Source organism: Prosopis cineraria, unplaced genomic scaffold (assembly GCF_029017545.1).
Source record: "Prosopis cineraria cultivar Desert tree isolate PC_DT_omini unplaced genomic scaffold, ASM2901754v1 PC14, whole genome shotgun sequence".
Classification (NCBI taxonomy): domain Eukaryota; kingdom Viridiplantae; phylum Streptophyta; class Magnoliopsida; order Fabales; family Fabaceae; genus Prosopis; species Prosopis cineraria.
In genome coordinates, this window is record NW_026555345.1 from 25,966,216 (window position 1) to 25,986,051 (window position 19,836).

General features: G+C 30.2%; 1 protein-coding gene and 2 pseudogenes across 5 annotated transcripts; 2 read left to right on the top strand and 1 right to left on the bottom strand.

The window, feature by feature from the left end:
* The first annotated feature begins 1,247 nt into the window (after nucleotides 1-1,247).
* LOC129292407 (borneol dehydrogenase, mitochondrial-like) lies at nucleotides 1,248-2,061 on the top strand (annotated as a pseudogene).
* A 1,064-nt stretch (nucleotides 2,062-3,125) lies between these two features.
* LOC129293814 (probable 3-hydroxyisobutyryl-CoA hydrolase 2) lies at nucleotides 3,126-7,924 on the bottom strand. Of its 5 annotated transcripts, none has more exons than XM_054931928.1 (14): nucleotides 7,816-7,924; nucleotides 7,510-7,591; nucleotides 7,346-7,414; nucleotides 7,029-7,092; nucleotides 6,845-6,924; nucleotides 5,912-5,995; nucleotides 5,627-5,711; nucleotides 5,288-5,352; nucleotides 5,024-5,145; nucleotides 4,824-4,884; nucleotides 4,457-4,558; nucleotides 4,262-4,363; nucleotides 3,844-3,885; nucleotides 3,126-3,518 (listed from the first exon to the last, which is right to left on the bottom strand). In XM_054931928.1, exons 2-14 carry the CDS (start codon nucleotides 7,510-7,512, stop codon nucleotides 3,393-3,395), a joined length of 1,005 nt encoding a protein of 334 aa, XP_054787903.1. In that variant the 5' UTR covers nucleotides 7,513-7,591; nucleotides 7,816-7,924; the 3' UTR covers nucleotides 3,126-3,392. The 5 variants fall into 5 exon arrangements, with proteins under 5 accessions (XP_054787903.1, XP_054787902.1, XP_054787901.1 ...); XM_054931927.1 differs by having other exon boundaries at nucleotides 5,288-5,361; XM_054931926.1 differs by having other exon boundaries at nucleotides 5,288-5,373.
* Nucleotides 7,925-17,456: 9,532 nt separating this feature from the next.
* LOC129292408 (secoisolariciresinol dehydrogenase-like) lies at nucleotides 17,457-18,245 on the top strand (annotated as a pseudogene).
* The last annotated feature ends 1,591 nt before the right edge of the window (nucleotides 18,246-19,836 follow it).

Sequence of the window (19,836 nt, forward strand, 5' to 3'; positions counted from 1 at the left end):
TCACCATGGGTCTTGAAATATTTTCACCAAACCTTAAATTAAAATAATATAAATTAAGGCCAAAAATATTAAATTAAAGCCAAGTGTGCAAATCTAAAATAACATATACATTTTTCTAATTCAAACAATCAAAATATAAATAATTATGCTAAAATATATTATAATTTGAGAAAAATATCATGAAATGACATGAAATTCAAGCGGTTAACAAGAGGAAAAGGAACTAAAGCTTAGAACTTCCACACACTTGGAGCAATGTCACAAACGACGAAGAAGCAAACGAACCTCAATGCCCAGCACAAAAATCCAGTGTCATTGAGCTAAGCTGCTCCACACACACTCTCTGGCAATGAACGGGAAGACAGAGAATGACAAAAGAAGAGGACGAAGGGAGGGAAGAAGACGGATGAGAATTTGACTCTCTCTCTCTCTCTCTCTCTCTGAACTCATAATCGCAAGTGGAAAAAATGGAGATAGGAGCTAGGGAGGAGGAAAGATCTAGTAAGCTGTTTTTTTTTTTTTAAGTGCATAAATGTAATTTCACAAGTCTAAGAAAATAAAATACACCTCCTTCCATCCAAAGGGTTCAACTCAACCTATGGGTCAACACCAAAGGTAATTTCCACTTAGCCAAATTACATCTTATTTAATCCATTTCAAAATTGAAAGCAAATTATAATTCAAATATGATATCATTAATTTTAATATTGTTATCAATTTCAGGGTCATTAAACTCCTTAACCTTAACATAAATCCCAAATATATATGCTATTTCTCATAAACATAGCTCTAATGCAATAGATTTTAATGTGCCGCTATCTGTACATTTAAAGTAAAGATCTGAGTTGCTGGTGTGTTTCAGATAGGGGAAAAAGAATCGTTTGTATTACTATTGCACAATCTCTAGTCTAAGAATACTTTTGAGTCCAACTAATTAACACATTTGAGTTAACCTCTCATTTGTGAACATAAAACTCTATTTGATATGTGAGACCTTTTTGCTTCTTCCTACATGGAAGTCATGTCGATGTGACAATCCCTACTTGACATCTTATAATTATAAGAATACGAAATCTTAATATGTTAATGACTACATAGATATGCACACATTATATTCATGAATACATATGTATACATACACATTAACAATAAACTATAAGGCTGTACTTCTCATTCCTTTAACTATAGAAATTGTGCTTGTAAGTGTGTACATGTCCTTCGAGGACATGCATATTTGCAGATTATAAGGAAAAGAAGCACTGATCACAGGTGGGACTAGAAGAATAGGAGCATGCATGGCATGGCTCTTCAGCAGACAGGGGGCTAAGGTGGTAATTGCAGACATTCGAGACCAACAAGAGCAAGCTGTATGCAGTGATATTGGATCCAAATATGCTTCCTACGTTCACTGTGATGTTACAAAAGAATCCGACGTTGAAACGGCCGTAAACACTGCTACTTCTAAGCATGAAAAGCTTGACTTAATGGTGAACAATGTTGCCACAATAGGTGAACCTAAACCAAGCATTCTCGACGATGAAACCAACGAATTCGAACGTGTTCTTAGGGTGAACCTAACAGGTTACTTCTTGGGCACCAAGGATGCTGGTAAAATTATGATTCCTGAGAGAAAGGGAAGCATAATAATGGCTGGTAGCGTTTCTTCCCATGTAGGAGGGGATGCAACACATGCGTTATATGTGGCTTGGTGGGTCTCACCAAGAATGTGGCCGCTGAACTTGGCAAATTTCGAATCCGAGTGAACTGTGTCTCCCCATATTTCGTTGCAAATGCTGCTGCAAAAGATATTTCTTCAAATTAAATGATGAAGGATGCTCGACTGTTTATTCTAATCTTGAAGGGGTTTATCTGCAGGGGGAAGATGTGGCTCAAGCTGCGCTATATGTGGCTAGTGATGAATCCAAGTACATCAGTGGACATGATCTTGCATTGGATGGAGGCTTTACTTCTATTAATCCAAGTTTTGGTTTGTTTTCTTTTCTAGATCAAAGTAGGATTGCTTGTTTAAACCCACAAAAAAAAAAAAGTAGGATTGCTTGAGTTCGTCGATGTGTTAGTATGTGAGTGTGAAACTGTGTTTCAATTTGGATATAATATATTTTACTGATGAAATGTGAGGGTGGACGGAAATTGGAAACGTGTCGGAATTATCCTCACTCGTGTGTTCTTCTGATGTAAGTTGGATCAGTGTTTGAAAATTCTCAATGCAACGTCACCTCAGACCTTATATGTGGCTATTGCTTGTTAATTAGCATCTTGTCCTTTTGTCGGTCCAAATCATAATGCCTGTGTCTATTACTCTTTTGGTTATATATATATAGATATATATTTTTATAAATATATACTCTTTTTTTTTAAATATAAAAATTTTTAATTAAATTTCACTCTTTAATAAAATAGTTATTTATCTTTAAATTAATTCTATCTTTTCTATTTACCCTCATTTACATTCTAAAATAAATATAAAGTTATTTATTCAATAGGGACACTTAAAAAAAAAAGATAATAATTATATCTTAAAAAATTAAAATTTTTTTATATTTTTTAACATTCAATTTCTAAAAAATGACTGAGATATTTGAACGAATGGAGTATAACTTTTTACTCATTTTATATTGTGTTTAATAAATTTAATTTTATTTAAAAAGAAAATAATATAAGAAATACAGTAAACAAAGAGTTGGCAATAACTTTATCCATTCTTGTTTTAAATTAGAATACCTGCCCCTGCTTCCCCCCATACCCCCCCCCCTCTTTCCCCCTCTATTAGCGTTTCTGAGACCATGTCAAATACAAGCCCGATGAGCTCCAAAAATTCGACTGTGTTTAAAAGATTTCTGCTACTACCAAAAACAAAAAGATTCCTGCTCACTGCCCTGCCCTGCTGCCGGCGGCCACTCACGTTTAAACTTTAAACCTTACTTTTTGTGAGGTGTAATGTTTCATCATCTAAATCCAATTCTTCAACAGTAAAAAACCAATGAGTTTGATCTCATGGAAAGGACTAATTCTTTACAATATAATGAATTAAGATTTGTATTTTCATTAAAAACGGTATTCACATTTAATGTTCGACTATCTAAAACAAGATTAATTGCCTCCAATAAAAAAATGTATATTAAGTCTTGGGATACATACATACATATCCATGCTCGTCATCTTTGCATAAACTTGAAGAATGCAACTTATAATTTTTATGTGACTGAGCTCAGATCAATTATTGCTGTTGCCAAAACCAAAAGGTTTTATTATGGAAATTGCATCTTGATTGATTTATTATTATATTATACTACAAATACAATTAAATAAGCATGTTGTTCGCGTTGATACAAAGTTCTTTGGAAGCCACAAGCATTGCAATGGGGTTCAATCTAGAGTTTGCTGGGGATGTTTGATCTATCAGGAAATTGCAGACACTCCCAATTCTCATCCTCAACTTTTTCGAAGTATTGATTTACCATTTCCTCGCTAACCTGCTCCAGCTTCGGAGGATCCCACTGATCACAAGACAAAGACACAAACGAACGCAACAAACATTTCTAATTATGCCGACGTGCAGGTCAATGCCACTTTCATTTTTTTTTTTAAAAAAGTTAAGCTTAGTTGTGTCATGTCTTATTATTACTATGATCATCATCGGTCATCATCATAGTAGAGATCAGTAAATAAAAAAATTTAGCTGAGTGGCGCTTTAGAGATTCAGAGCCGTACGTACGCCAATCTTTTAATCGAGTCTCAATAAATGTATGTGTATGATTTCAATTTCTCTTTTGCATAAGTTTGAAATAATTCAGCGTTAGAGAGGGGAGTACTATCTCTTACCACAGGCTTGTTGTCTTTATCGAATAGCTTTGCTCTTGAACCCTGTCAAGTGTATGCACGAAGGGTCATGGACAATGACACATCAAGTTCGAGCTTGCTAAGGATTTCTCAAATAAAACTAGCCTCAATATAAATAAAATACATATAATTAAGATAATGATAGTTTTTACTATGACGAATGAAGAGGAAAGTTTTGCTTCATGATTGGACTTTGTTATAAACTAATTTGTTTAACCGATCAACAATAGAAAATATTCATCATATTAATAACATATTCATCAGTTAATTTATGTATAATATAAAAACTCCAATAAATTATACTATTCATGAGCAATAATCTAGGCAAGTCATTTTTCAAATTCTATACAATACAAGGGACTTAAATTAGTTGAGTTGTACTTGTTATAGTACCAATTACCTCGTAGAAATCATTGCTGACAGTTCTTCGCAAGATATGGCACATAATATTGTAATCTCGTAGAAGACATTGTTCAATGGTTTGTGATCGGCCTTCTCTCACCTAAATCACATTCGAATTGGTTATGATTCCGTAGTCTCAATCATTTGAGATTCCAAATTACTGACAATTTGGCATATTATTTTTCATACTCACAGATCTAAGCCATATCTTGAGGCTTGTCGGACAGGATGTACGCATGTAAGTCATAGCATCGGTGATCCACTTCTCTGCTCCGTTGATTTCTATTTCTTTTCCCTATCAAATTTCAATGCGTAAGATGTCATCCAAATAAGCTATTGTCAGGTTTAAATCCTTTGAAGTTGAGATTTGTGAAGTTTGCCTTTTTTTTTTAAATAAAGAGAATATTTTATTTTTTATAAAAAATAAAATAGAAAGAATTGCTAAAAAAGAAAAACTTCACATATCTGAACTTCAGATGATTTAAATCCATTCTTGTCTAAGTAATAACCAGGACAAACGAAAAATTTTTGTCACATCAAATTAAAAAGATGGCACCTACCAAGGACAAAATAATTTCCTCAACAGTGCCTTTCGAGAAGAATTTGTTGATTTTGTCTAGTCTGTTTAGTTTGTCAAAATTTGACTTAGTCATGAAATACAATTAAAGAAAAATACTTAAATACAGCTTCTACATGTAGCTGTATGTATAATGATCTACTAAGAAAAGAATGCGTGCATATGAATTCACAGGATTATTACCTCTTCAAGGGGCTGTCTTCCATAAGATAAGCTGTTTCAGTAAATTTATCGATTAATGCGGTAACTGTTGATATATCTGATGTTGTCACATTTTGCAGGGCATTTTCCAGAAAATTCAGTTTCTGTGTTGCACAGAGAGCAAAAGTGAGGTGAATTTTTCTAACTAATATGTCATAGTTCCCGGCCAGTATATTTAATTAACATGAAGCTGTGGAGGAGAATAATTAATTAATATAGAGGGTGGGGATGGATTAATACATGTACCTTGGAAGGGACAAAATGAGTAGCAAGGCCACATTTAACCATTTCTGCTCCATTCAAGCGCCTTCCTGTTAACCCTAAGTACTCCCCTTTATATAAATTGCATAAGTAAACCAAAGTAGTAACAGCTAGCTAAAATAAACTGTTAACAGATAAACTTATTTTCATCTGGTTGTTTTTCCAGTTCAGAAACAATCTGCCATGACCAATTTTGTTCAGTTAACAGTATATAGACAAGTGATATGCAAGCTAATCTTAAGTTTGACATTAATTTATCAATTAGAGTAAAATGTATGTGGAACAAAATGCAACAGTTAACCAAAGGATAGAGTAAAATATTACCAAAATGATTAGGAAGCCTGGAGAGAAAGTAAGAAGCGCCAACGTCTGGAAAGAGTCCTATAGATATCTCTGGCATAGCAAAGAACTATATAACAAAGGATGACACTATAAGTACTTAACCTTATATAATTAATATATACATTTATCTGATAAAATCAAAATAAATAAATTTTAATATGTTAATAATATTAATAACAAAAATTTATTATTACTAAACAGACAAATAAAGTTGTGAGGATAAGTATGAGTTGTAATGATGAAAAGAGGAGAGAAGATGAAACATACAGATTTTTCAGTGACAATCCGAAAAGTTGTGTTCATGGATAAGCCTGCCCCACCTCCCATGACCACTCCGTTGATGATAGACACCTTTAGATATATTCAAACATTTCCTATTTCACTTTCATATCTTAAAAAAAAAAGTCATTCATTCTTTGAAAGGAGAATCATGCATAAAGGCCCAAATAACAAGTTTTTTTTATAGATAAGGACCTTAAATTTTTTAATTCAATGTCTTTAAAAAAATGTTTAATATCTAAAATGCCCATACAAGATAAATTATATATATATATATATATATATATAAAGAAGCCTGTGAAACAAATAGTTTACCCCGATTAGTAATCACGCATTGAAAATTTGGTAGTCGTATGTAAGACACAGAAAATTTAATAGTCATACATCAGAAATAAAATGCTCTAAAAATTCCTATATGTGACTATGCAATTTTGTTTGTCTTAATACTGAATTCCTTGGAGATGACTACTTTAGATAACCTTTGGATTATGAATTTAGATTTGAATTTTAGATTTGAAGTCTTGTGTTTAACTCTCATATTTGAAATTCATGTATTTAAAATCTTTTTTTTTTGTGTAATTTAAAAATGATGAGTTTATTTGAGTCCTAAATGCATTAATAGTGAAAACACAAAAAAAAATATTTGAAATGATTAAAATTTTAAATAACTAAGATGTAAAGAGAATTTGAAATTATAAAAGAATTATAATTTAAAAATTCATAATTTTTTATGTATTCAAGAGAGAGATTTGATTCAAATCAAAATCCTCATTAATCTAAACACACCACAAATTCTTTTCTGTTGTCTTAATTTCATTATCTCAAGGTCTTTAAACATTAGATTAACTTCCCATATTGGTTCTTAAATATAATTCTTCCTTCTTTGAAATTGGAAAATAATGTGGGGACTAGATAGCTTACCACAGGTTTTTTGCAGGTAGCCATTAAATGGTCCAGTGTAAGTTGTTTCTTGTAAAAGCTCGCTGGGTAGGTCCAGTGTCCTATTACCAATCAGCATTTGCACATGAATATCATTGAAGATTATAAACACACACACACACTTGGGCGTATGTACATTATTTGTTTATTTATTTCAACACAAAACCTGAGAGTGAAGAAGTAACTGCTGATATGACATCACCGCCGGCACAGAAAACTGTTCCGTTACCCTGTGTTGAAATAGAAACGCTTTACATGTAACAATTTCTATAGGGAGATAGATATTTGGCTCAATATTAATAATTTCATTGGAAAAAACCATATGACTGGAAAAGTTGGATTAACAATTTCTATAGGGAGATAGATATTTGGCTCAATATTAATAATTTCATTGGAAAAAACCATATGACTGGAAAAGTTGGATTTTTTGATGCAGCAGAATAGAGTTGAATAGAGGCTGAGAGTTACGAACCCTACTTCTACCTTTAAAATCACCAATTTCACTGATGGATCAGTCTCATACAACGTTAAATTCTGTGTGATTTGACAAACCTTCGAAATAATAGAATGAGTTAAGATTAAGACTATAAAATAATCAGTTAAGAAAAAATATGGATATTCTCATTACGGGTGAATTATATTCTAACCATTTTTGTGATTAAGGGTATTAAGCTTGCGAGGCCTATTTAGTATCACTTCCTTCACACACTCATTTCCTGCGAAAAGCACCTGGAGGACGCAAAACCATGCAACATATGTATTAGAAATTTAGAACCACTAATGAATTTGAGATTTAATTGTTTGACAAAAACAATCGAAACTTGACAACACAAATCAGCAAATTAAATAGGCTGTTTTTGTCAGTTAATAATGATAGCATATGTGGGTTCGCGTGATCAATGGTAAAATGGAAGCAAAAGGCTTAGATTAGAAGCAGAAGAAGGAAATAATACCTGGTTGGTTTCTCTGGCGAAGGTTAAACTCACAGCCATAGTGCCTGAAATTACTGACAAATTCTGAATTAAGAAAGAGATCTTAGAAGTCTACACAAAAGAAGGAAATGCTTGACGTGTGTGAGTGTTTATTATTGCATGTGTCTATATATAAACACACACATCATGTAGAAGAATGCAGCTTAGTAAAGGAAGGAGCATCACGTGCCCATGCAACAACATTTCAAATTACCACGACTTGTGGTTGGAGAGTTGACTGCTCTGCATGATTAGCTCATTGCAATTTGAATATTGAACCAAATACGCGACGCCTTATAATTGTAATTGTCTAAATTATATTAAACTTATCTCTCTTAGTCGTGCACAAATAAAACAAGAGAACGAGTCCTTTAAATTTTAAATTTTTGTTAGCTAATCTGTGAGATACATGTGCATCTTTAATTTTAAATAAGCTTGCATAAATTCAAGGTTAAAACATACGAAACTCTTCTCAACTTTGATACAGTTATACAAAACCTCCTTGTCTTTAAAAGTTTTAAAATTGACCTCTAATCTCTTTTTTTTTTTACCACCAACTCTCCTATTATTATTTTTTAGTTATCTTACTAATAAAAATTGTTATGTCATATTGAAAAAAAGACACATAGCAGCTTATTTGGTATCCAATGTAAGCGAATATATAGTAGCTTTATAAAAATTGTATTCATATTTTTTTTCATTGTTAGCTTACATCAAATGCCGCATAATCTATTACATAACTTTTTTTAATATGACATAATAACTTCTATTAGTAAGATAACAAAAAATAATAGTAGAAGAGTTTGTGGTAAAAAACAAAGGTTAAAAGGTTAATTTTAAACTTTTAAAGATGAAATAATTCTAAACAACTGCCTCAAAATTTAAAAAATTTTTGCATATTTTAGTCTAAATTAAAGAAAAGAGAAACCAGAAAAATCGTGAATTTTATCGTGTTTATTTATTAATTACCATACAAGGATATATAATAAAATAAAATATTCTAATAAATATTAAATTAATATATAATAATTACAATAAATTTATTAGATTAACCTAAACAGGATAAGAAATTACAAGTGTTTTAAAATATTAAACCAATCATAGTGTTATCCCATATGGTCCCTTCAACAAATAGTACTAAGTCATTGATCATTTGCCCAAGGTAACGCTAATTCAGTCTATTTCTTCTTACCTATGGTTTATAACAATGATCAAAGTATCCTTATATTAGGTCAATTCATCTTTTTAACTATATATATATATATATATATGTCATTGTGAAGCTACCTTTTGAACTTTTATATAATAAAATTTATTGATGAATCTCGCTGTTATGAAAAAAAAATTGATGAATTTCGTATAGTCTGAGAAGAACTTTAGTTTCAATCAATTGACAGGGTATAATTTTTCAGTAAATTAATATTATAAAAATATAAATTAATAAATTAATTTTTAAATTATAGGTCTAGAAAAATATGAGATCCTACATTCATTTTTGTATAATATTACTTATCCTGTTTCATTTTGCATTGAACTACTATATCCGTACATCATGAAATTAAACTACAAATTTCGTTTTGCATTTGCTAGGTCTTGATCTTTGGCGAAAAAAAAAAGAAAGAAAAAAAACATTTTTTTGCCAAGTCTTGATTTCATTTCATTCCATCATGACATGTCTTTTCATGCATGAATAAAAACAAGGGCCGCGACAAGTCTGCACCGCAATGACTGGGCACAGATTTGATTTGACGTAGAAAAGCAAGCAATGCAATTACACTCCCACATACGTACACACATACTGCTTGAGTAACTCATTCAAATGAAAAGTAGTTAAATACTTAAATTGTTAGTAATATTAATTTTTTACAATATTTTTTCATATCTAACATTTTAATCTACTCATAAAACTTGGAAAAAAATAAATTAAATTAAACTATAAATAATCTATTTTTTATACCAAATTACTTATGAAAATAACAATCCTTATTTATATATAAAATTAAAAGTAGTATTTCATATAAAGACCACAACAAGTATTTATTTACAAATCAAATTTTAAAAACTTTGAAATTACACTACAAGATTAGATGACTTAATTGAAATAAATTTTTAGTACAAGTTACACTACCAGAGAAATAAAATTTAGTGAGGGATTGTTCCGCATTAAATGTCATTTTCCCAAGCTAAATTGCATTTCAGCGAGAAAAATTATCCCTCGCTAAATTCATAGTTAAAAAAGGATTCACTAAATTTAGCGAGAATTAGCGAGGGATTCAGTATCTCGCTAAAATTAGTTAGGGACTGAATCCCTCGCTATTCTCTTGCAAATTCGATAACTTTAGCAAGGGATTGATTCCTCGCTAAATATACCTATATTTAAAGATAATGATGTCATATCATCCGTCATGTGTATGTCAACTTGTAACATATTACCAACAATCTCGTGCCTTATCAATTGTCATGTCACCTACCATTTCGTGCCCCATCACCCACCACATGTGCGACAACTCATGACATGTCAATGTCCACCTTGCACCATATCACTTGCTCCTTATCATGTCATATGTTCATCATGTTTATGCCAAAGTCAACACTTGAACCTTTGACCTCATACCTTTCAAGTCTTATACTCTCCTTTTTTGCCAGTTGAACTGAAAGACACGTGTAGTCATTATATGAAAAATTAAATATATATTATTTAACTATATAAATATATCCAATAATATATTATAAAAATACACACATATATACGTATTAACTTTTATTTTCAATTATTAATATGTTAAAAATATTTATATTTTATTTAAATTATTCTTTATATTATATTTTTAATAAAATATTATTTTATTAATGAAAATAAACTTAAAATAAAGAAAATATTAAATAATTTTATTATGAATATTTTAGTTAATTTTTAAATTTAATTTTATTTTTAAATAAAAATAATTAAATATATAATTAAAAGTCATTGTCAAGAGTTAAATTTTTTTATAGTAATTAGCTAGGGACAGAATCTCTCGCTAATTATCTTATTTTAGAGAGGAATTGGCATCCCTCGCTATTTTCCTCACTAATTCTCTTATGTTAGAGAGAGATTGACAGTCCCTCGCTATTTTCCTTGATAATTTTAAGTTAAGCTATAAAATTAATATTTCTCACTAATTTCCTAGCTAATTTGATATTTTAGAGAAGAATAGATGATCCCTTGCTAAATTCTCTTACTATTTTATATTTTTCTAGTAGTGTTACTGAATTGCTTTAATGTTTAAAAACAAATAATGTTATGGATTTAATGTAACATCCAAAATTTAAGCTTCTAAGCCCAATTAATCAAGAGTCCCAAAGGTTCCTTGAAAAAGATGTATAGTACAATTCTTAGGGACCAAATCATAATTAAAAGTTTTTCTGGGGCAAAAGTATAATATTTGCATAAACTTCAAGAAAGTATCTAGAATTAAACAATGAGCAAGTTAAAGTTCAGAATAGTCTAGGACAGGCAAAAAGAAATAAATAAGGCATGGGAGGGTAACAAATGTATTTAAAATTAGTCTTAAAGAATAATCAATACAATTGTCAAATTAAACAGAAATAAAGTTATTCGATAACTTTACCATTATGCCCTAAGTCTCATAGAGAATGATTATAGCTAGATCCTAGGGATTGTAATATATCCAAAGAATGCTCAATAAGATCACACTTAGATCTCAAGAGTACAATTAGATCTCATGATCAAAGTAGATCTAGTAAAAAAATTAATATGTCATAAAATATACATTGCAATTCTTTAGGAAGACAATGGCTTGAGATGAGTTTAGAACTACATCTTAAGTTTGATTAACTATTACAAATAGCATATTATTGGAATTTTCTTATATAGCTTTAAGAACAAAGGAACCTTTGTGATATATAATTGCCTATCCAAAAAGAAGAAGAAAAATGAATAAGAATAATTGCCTAACCGAAACCAAATGATAATTATCAATATTTAAAGGTGATTTTGTGTAAACAAAGATAATAAGATTATGAGAAAGTACTCAAAGTTAGAAATGAGAAGTAACCTAATGATTAATTCAAAGAATTTTAATTTATGGGCTTCAATTTTCATTTTACCCAAGGACGGAACTAAAACTTAGAGGTGCGTGCCAAATTTAAAAAATAATATATATATATATATATACATGTGTGCAGGGGCATTCATTGTTTGTTTATTTTATAAAATTAAAATAAAATATATTATTAAATGTTTGGGCTAAAATTGAAACGTAGCCTGCCAAAGGCCATAACCTCATATGGGCTAAGTAACTGAAGAGTCAGGCTCAATTAGTAACCTAAACAAAAGGTTTAGCCTAAATCCCAAGAGAAAGACTGGTTTCGATAAACACATCAAGATCCTATCAGTTGTGAACTCACTTCTTAGACTGTTAGTACATAAAATCACAATTTCAAATGGTCCCGAATCTCGCGGAGACATGATCGCTATTCCCGAATATCTTGGAGGCAGGGCTGGTTCTTCAATAATGGAACACATTGATAATAGACTGTGCCATGCATTTTGCAGACCATGTGAAAGACGTTATGATTAACTTTATTTACATTTCCAGCCTTGTAATCTTTTACACTTTGTAATCCTTTAGCATTAATTAAACATTTATTTTATCAATTCTTGCGTATCTTTTACATCTAGGTAAGGGAGCCCGGGAACCCTTTGTCATTAATTTAAACTTAGCGTTTTTGGCACGCCTGGTAATTTATTGTTCCCAACGAACATTAAAATAATTTTATAATATAAAAAATTATAAAATAATAATTGTTTAGATGGATTTAACCTTTTTAAGAATGTAAATTATATTCAATCGAAATCATAAGTTTGATACATTAATTTTTTTTAACAAAATAAATAACATATAAAAATTTATATTTATATTTTTAACATATTCTTATATCTATGTTAATAATTTGACTAAGAGATTAAGATAAGTCTTTATGTTTTATAAAAATAATAGTTAATATATACAAGATATCAACTCTAAATAATTATATATTTGATGTACTTGAGCTAATATGAAATTTAAATAACGAAAAATAATTTAGTCAAAAATTTCTCAATTTTTAAAATAATATGTATTCTTTATAAGAATTTATGGAAAATAGAGTAGCATGTTTGATTTAAGCATTCAGTATCACTTTTATTTTATAAATATGAATTTGATTAATTATTTATCAATAACAGAATTTTTCAATTAACAAACAATATTGATTGCTCTCACAAGTGCACAAAATTGATGTAGTAATAAATTTGAAGTATTTCGGATCAAACCCAGAGGAAGATAGTAAGAAAACAAATGAGGATTTTTAAAAAATATTTAATAATTAAATATAACAAATAAATGAGAAAAGCGAATAAACAACAAACCAACCAATCAAACAAGTATCAGGGATTAGGATTTACCTACTAAGATGGATAGATTATCCTATTGAGACCTTAGATAAAGGGAGAATAATAGATATGTCCCAAGAGAACCAATTAATTTAACTTAAGTCCCAAATGCCAAACTTTAGAAATTTACAAGTTCATGTCTCAATTTTAAAACTTTATTGTAATGAATTGTAACTTGTGTTCCAAATTTTAATAGAGAAAATAACTTTATTTATTCTTCAATCATGTTATAACATTTAAAAAATAAGTTACAAATTTATTACAACGAAATTGCAAAATTGAGAGCCAAATTTGCAAATTCTTAGAGTTTGGCATTTGGGATCTAAATTGAATTAATTGGTCCTTTTGGGACCTTTCTGTCATTCTTCCTTAAATAAATCATAAAGTTATAATCTAAGCCATCACATATTCCTAAATTATTCCTAAATAAATTATCTGCATTTATCTCTATAGGTCTAGCCAAGTTCTTCACCTTCTACTTTATCAAACTACACAAACAATCTATACTATAGCCCTCTATTTAAAAAAAAAAAAAGAGGCAATTTGATAGAGATAAGCATAAAAGAAAATGAATAAATTTCGTAGATAAAATTTATTGTTCAATAAGAAAATAAATCAACTAAATAAAAGAGCAAAACAATTCTAGTCAGGCTATCTTCTACCTTGACTAGGAGTTTGGAAAGAACTCATAAGGTTATTGTAAAACATCACAATAAAAGACATAAAGAGAATTTAGAGAAGACAAGAGAAGAGATAAAATACCCAATTCGGAAGAATTCTTCCAAACTCCGTAACATGCCTCCTAGCTTTTTGATTCAATATTGGATGTGTTGAGAGGCTTTTGGGATGCTCATTTATACTAATTTTGAACTTGTAGGCTCAGAATCCATCTAGATTATGTCTTATCTCATTAGATATATATGCTGATATCTAGTTCAAATAATTTGAAATATTAATTTTTGCCAATTTTTCTTGCGTCTGCAAGCGGTCGGGCCCAGTTCTTCCATGTCCGCACGCAATTGGAAATTTCTTCTGCTAGCAAATGAACAAAATACATGTAGAATCATCGTGTTGAGCTTCGCCCATGAGCAGATGGAGCCTTCTCACGCTTGTCCATGACTGGATGAACTTTTTTGGCCTGATTCCTTGGTCATTGACTTTGGACTTCGTATTTTAAGGTCTTTTTCATGTTATTTTGTCTTCCTTTCCTGAAAATAGACTAAAATCTCCATGTCAAGTGTCAAGTATTGTATTTAATCTTATCTTAAACTTACACATTAAATAGTCAATATAAGGGCAAAAATAATTTATAAATACGCGTAAAATATCCTCCTATCAAATATCTATTATTTTATTTAGTGTGAGATACTAGTAGCCTGATATTAAATTGTATACTTCCTCAATTAAAAAATGTAAGGCATTTTTAATCGAATCTCACCCCCAATAAAGTAATTACTTGTTTTTAATGTCTTTTCATATTTACCTCTATTTAATATGATATTTTGCCCTAAAAAATATAAAGTAATATATTCAATAGAGGCATTTTTTTAAAAAGGTAATAATTACATCTTAAAAGATTAAAAATACCTTATATTTTTTGGCATCCAACTTCTCAAAAAATACTTTATATTTTTAAATGAAGGGAGTATGAAAAATGTAATGGTGGGTAATTAAAACTTCTCGTATTTGTCCAAAAAAACCTTCTCATATTAATATACACCTCATTTGTCATTGAGCATATATTAAAAGGACCCAAGTGCGCCCCTCCGCTGTACACTTAGGGTCTGCCCTTTCGTTCACCTGAGCTATGTATATTGTTTCCAATTGCAGAAAGCGTTCTTTTAGAAAAGAGAAGGAACAAACTAAAAAGGCAAGGGACCCCACTAAAGACATAATTGACTCATACCAAGAGTTCGAACCAAACAATTTAGCTCTGAGACCATCCATGTGAGGAGGTAGTTGACGACCTACACCTAATTATTTAACCCTAGAGTTTATGGAGTTGTCGTATATAGTTTGGATCATCTTTCAACATTATATGCAATTTGAAAGTTAATTAAGACTTCGGGATTTAAAACTTTCCACAATCTATAACTTATTTGAACTAATATTTGATATTTATAACTGATCTTGAACTTCCCCAAATTCACAAAGGTTGTGCCCTCTACGGAACATAGCCCATTGGCCACAATTATAAACTTCAACTATCGGACATTTAGCCTTACATGAGCTAAGCCTTACCTTCCTAAATATTGAATATTGATACGTGGGATTTGATCCCATAAGTTTAATTTTTATCTATTTAGCCCTTGAGTGTTCTTAAATTATTATATTAGTCCTTTATGTTTTAAAATATAAATTAACTCTTAAGTTAATCTAATCTATAAAATACTGGTAAAAAAAATTGATATGCAAAGCATATTGATAATTTGGCATGATATAGGAAAATGAGAACAAATTAGTCATCAAATTAGTTTAATTTTTATTAATTTAGTTCCTTAAGTTGCATTAATTTGTTCTTTAAGTTTTTTTGAAATTTTTGAGCCTTTTTTTTTCCTATCTAAATAATGATTTCTTTTCATTAATCTATATTGTCAATAATATTTCGTTATTCATATCAGCAAATTTTCAGTGTTACATCCTCTTTAAATAACAAGGATCAATTTGATAATTGAGGCACACTCAAGAGACCAAATTAATAAAAATTAAACTTAAGAGATCCAGATGATAATTAAGGCAAACTTGAGGAACTAACAATTTTACTATCCCTTGATATATTGACAGTTGGAAGAGGAGAGAGAGCTGATAATCTGGATGCAATGGGAATTTCAAAATGTTGAAGCAACATGGATTTAGACTGCATATACAATCGTCAAAAAAAAAATTGAAGCAGGGCAATTAGGCCTCCTAGGTTCCAATTGTTGGTGCAAAGATTGAAAACGGAAGCTAGGAAAGTAACATGCTGATTCTAAGCACAACTCCATTGATATTTTTGTAAATTATGTAGCTATAAATAATTGTACCAAGTAATTCATTTGTGCAAGTAACATAGTACTCCTTTCACTTTTTTAAGTCATTTTGTATAAAAAATGTATTATTAATTATTTTATTTTAATATTTAATATTTAATTATAAATATTAATTAAGTTATCATTTTGACAAGCTTTTTAAATTAAATTAATATTATAAAATGATATATATTAGGATAAGTTGGTCTATTGGGTGAAAAAAAATCTTGTCCCTAAAAAATGTAGACCAAATTTTTGAAAATTTGTGAGTGTGACTAGTTTATATTGAAATATAAGGAGTTTATTATTGAAAATTTAAAATTTATAAAAAATTTATCATTGATATATATTGGTATATCATTGATAAATATAATAAATTAGTCATAATATAAAATATAATAAATGTTGGATTATTTGCTTGATTTATTCTTATTATATTTGCAAAAGTTGCTCGCGCGCACACACAAATATATAATTCGTCGTTCCTTCTGTTTTTGCAATAAACTAGTGTATCATTTGATTAGGTGTGGATTTCATTATATTTCATGATGACATATGTTGTCTTTTCACCTTCAATAAAAAGAGGGTGAGTGATTCCGCTGCACCCCAACGACTTAGCAAAGATTGGACATGGGAATGGAAACAAGTTCTGGTACGAATACGATATCCTCACTGCCAACTCTCTCTCTCTCTCTCTCTCTCTCTCTCTCACACACACACAAAATTCTGTCGTTTATTTCAGCCCATTGTAAGAAGGGGATTATAGTGTTGGATACATATCCGCCCTTGATGAGAATCCGGTAATTATATTGAATTAAATGAGTATTAATTAAGTAAATTCTGGTTTAATAAGGTATGGCCAGAATTAGGAAACATCAATTCGTAATTATTTTCTCCATTATGAGATGGTAATACAATTTGTGGAAATAGTGACATGTCTTCTTAATTCCAACATGAGATATATTTATACAAGAGAAAAAGATCTATCAGATAATAAAATAAAATCTATTAAAGAATAAAATAATAAAAAAATAGCTATAATCACCCTAACCATACAAAATAGTATATATAATAAAAAATCTAATACAAAATAGGATTTGTAGATATATTTTTCCTAAACTAAGGCTTTAACAATATAAATTGTTTTTGTCCGTGTGTACATGTTGTCCTATGACGACATGTATATTTGCAGACTACAAGGAAAGGTAGCATTGATCACAGGTGGAGCTAGGGGAACAGGAGCATGCATCGCTAGGCTCTTCACTAAACAGGGGCAAAGGTGGCAATCGCCGACATTAGAGATGAACAAGGCAGAGCCGTATGCAATGATATTGGACTGGAATATGCTTCGTACGTACACTCTGATGTTACAAAAGAATCTGATGTTGAAACTACCGTAAACAGTGCTATTTCTAAGCATAAAAGCTTGACATATTGGTCAACAATGCTGTTCTAATAGATGAAGCTAAACCAAGCATTGTTGACAATCAAGTGAGTGAATTTGAGCGTGTTCTTAGCGTGAACCTCACAGGTCCTTTCTTGGGCACAAAGCATGCTGCTAAAGTTATGATTCCAGAAAGAAAGGGAAGCATAATAAATGTGGGTAGTGTTAGTTCAAGTGTAGGAGGGGTTGCCACACATGCTTACACAAGTTCTAAGCATGGCTTGGTGGGCCTCACCAAGAATGTGGCTGCTGAACTTGGAAAATTTGGGATACGAGTGAACTGTGTTTCTCCCTATTCATTGCAAATGTTGCTGCAAAAGATTTCTTCGAGTTAGAAGATGGTGGATGCTCGAGTATTCATTCTAATCTTGAAGGGATATATCTGCAGGAGGAAGATGTGGCTCATTGGCTGCGCTATATTTGGCTAGTGATGAATCCAAGTACATCAGTACATAATCTTGCGTTGGATGGAGGCTTTACTTCTATTAATCCAAGTTTTGGTTTGTTTTCTAAATCAAAGTAGGTTTGCTTGAGTTCACTGATCTGCTAGTTCTATATAGGAGGGCAAGTTTGTTTCAATTTAGATACTCCCTCCGTTCAAAAATGTAAGGCATTTTTTGAGGAGTTGGATGTTCAAAAATATAAGACATTTTTAGTCTTTCGAGATGTAATCATTGTCTTTTTTCTAAAAGTGTCCCTATTGATAGTGACTTTATATTTATTATAGGGTATTTAATGGGGATAAATATAAAAAGATAGGGTTAGTTTGAAAGTAGGTAACTATTTTATTGGGGAGTGAGATTCGGTTAAAAATGCCTTATACTTTTAAACGGAGGGAGTATCATATATTTAATTTTCTGAAAAATTTTAGCCGTGTGTGTGTGGATGGAAATTGGAAACATGACCTCAAATGATCCTTACAATGTGTGTTAAGCTGTAAGTTGGATCATTATGTTGCTTGGAAATTCTATTATGTTCCGCTTGAATGAATGAGGATTTGAATTTAAATCAAATATCTCATTTGAATACATAAAAGTCTATAAATTTATACTTAATCCAAATCCATATCTAACTTTTATTATAATTTGTTTGAAATTTTAGCTACTTCAACAAATTTTTTTTTTTTCACGTTTTCATTATTGGTTCTTTTGTTACTCTTTTGTTTCTCCTTAGATTTCTTTTCCTTGTCTCTCTTGCCAATCGATAAATAGAGATAAATTTGTTACTCCCAATCTTCTGTGGTTTCTTCCAATTTCAACTAGACATGGATTACAAAGAAGTTCATAAATTTTTGTATATCTAAAAATGAGGTATTTCGTTACAATTCAAATTCAAATTCTCATACTTCCAACCATTAACATACATTTAAATGCCACGTCACCTCCATCCTTTTATATGCCGCCATTATTTGTCAAGCATAGTGTCATTTTGTGGGTCCTAATTATACCTAATTATAACACATGCATCTATGATTATTCTTTATATATATATATATATATATTCTTATAAATAAAGGAAAACATAATCATTAGTCCCTATAATTTTATCAGCTTTTGCTTTTAGTTTTTGTAATTTTTTTCTAGTGTTTTTAGTCCTTATAGGAACTAAAACCACTGAAAATACTAAAACTATAGGGATCTAAATAGCAAGTGTTACCAAATCTCGCTAAAACTATATGGATTGAAAATACTGAAAAAACTAAAATTATAAGGATTGATAATTGTGCTTTCCCTATAAATAAATATATAACTTTTTATAATATAAGAAATATATTATTTTCAATAAAATAATACCATCAACGCTAATTAAGGGTGTTTGATCAAATCAAACTGGCATACACTAATAAAAAATTGTTAATATTTTTGACCAAAAAAATTGATTGCTGTTTAGGTTTGGTTTGCCATTTAGAATGGCCAGACCAAATAGTTCAATTCACCAATATATTTATAAATCATCCACCAATGTATAAAATTCTTACATCACTTGTGGAATTTGACCCCATGACTTTGTAATCTTTACTAACCAAAACCAACCTTTATTGCTATAACACAAAGGTTTTATTATACAAACTTTTGCGCATAATTGTTAAAAATTAATTACGTGCTAACCTAGAC

Coding starts and splice junctions, on each gene's coding strand:
- LOC129293814 (XM_054931926.1), bottom strand. Junction 5,996..6,844: donor CTACCTGCAAAAAACCTGTG/GTAAGCTATCTA, acceptor ATATATCTAAAG/GTGTCTATCATCAACGGAGT. Junction 4,364..4,456: donor TCAAGATATGGCTTAGATCT/GTGAGTATGAAA, acceptor AATGTGATTTAG/GTGAGAGAAGGCCGATCACA.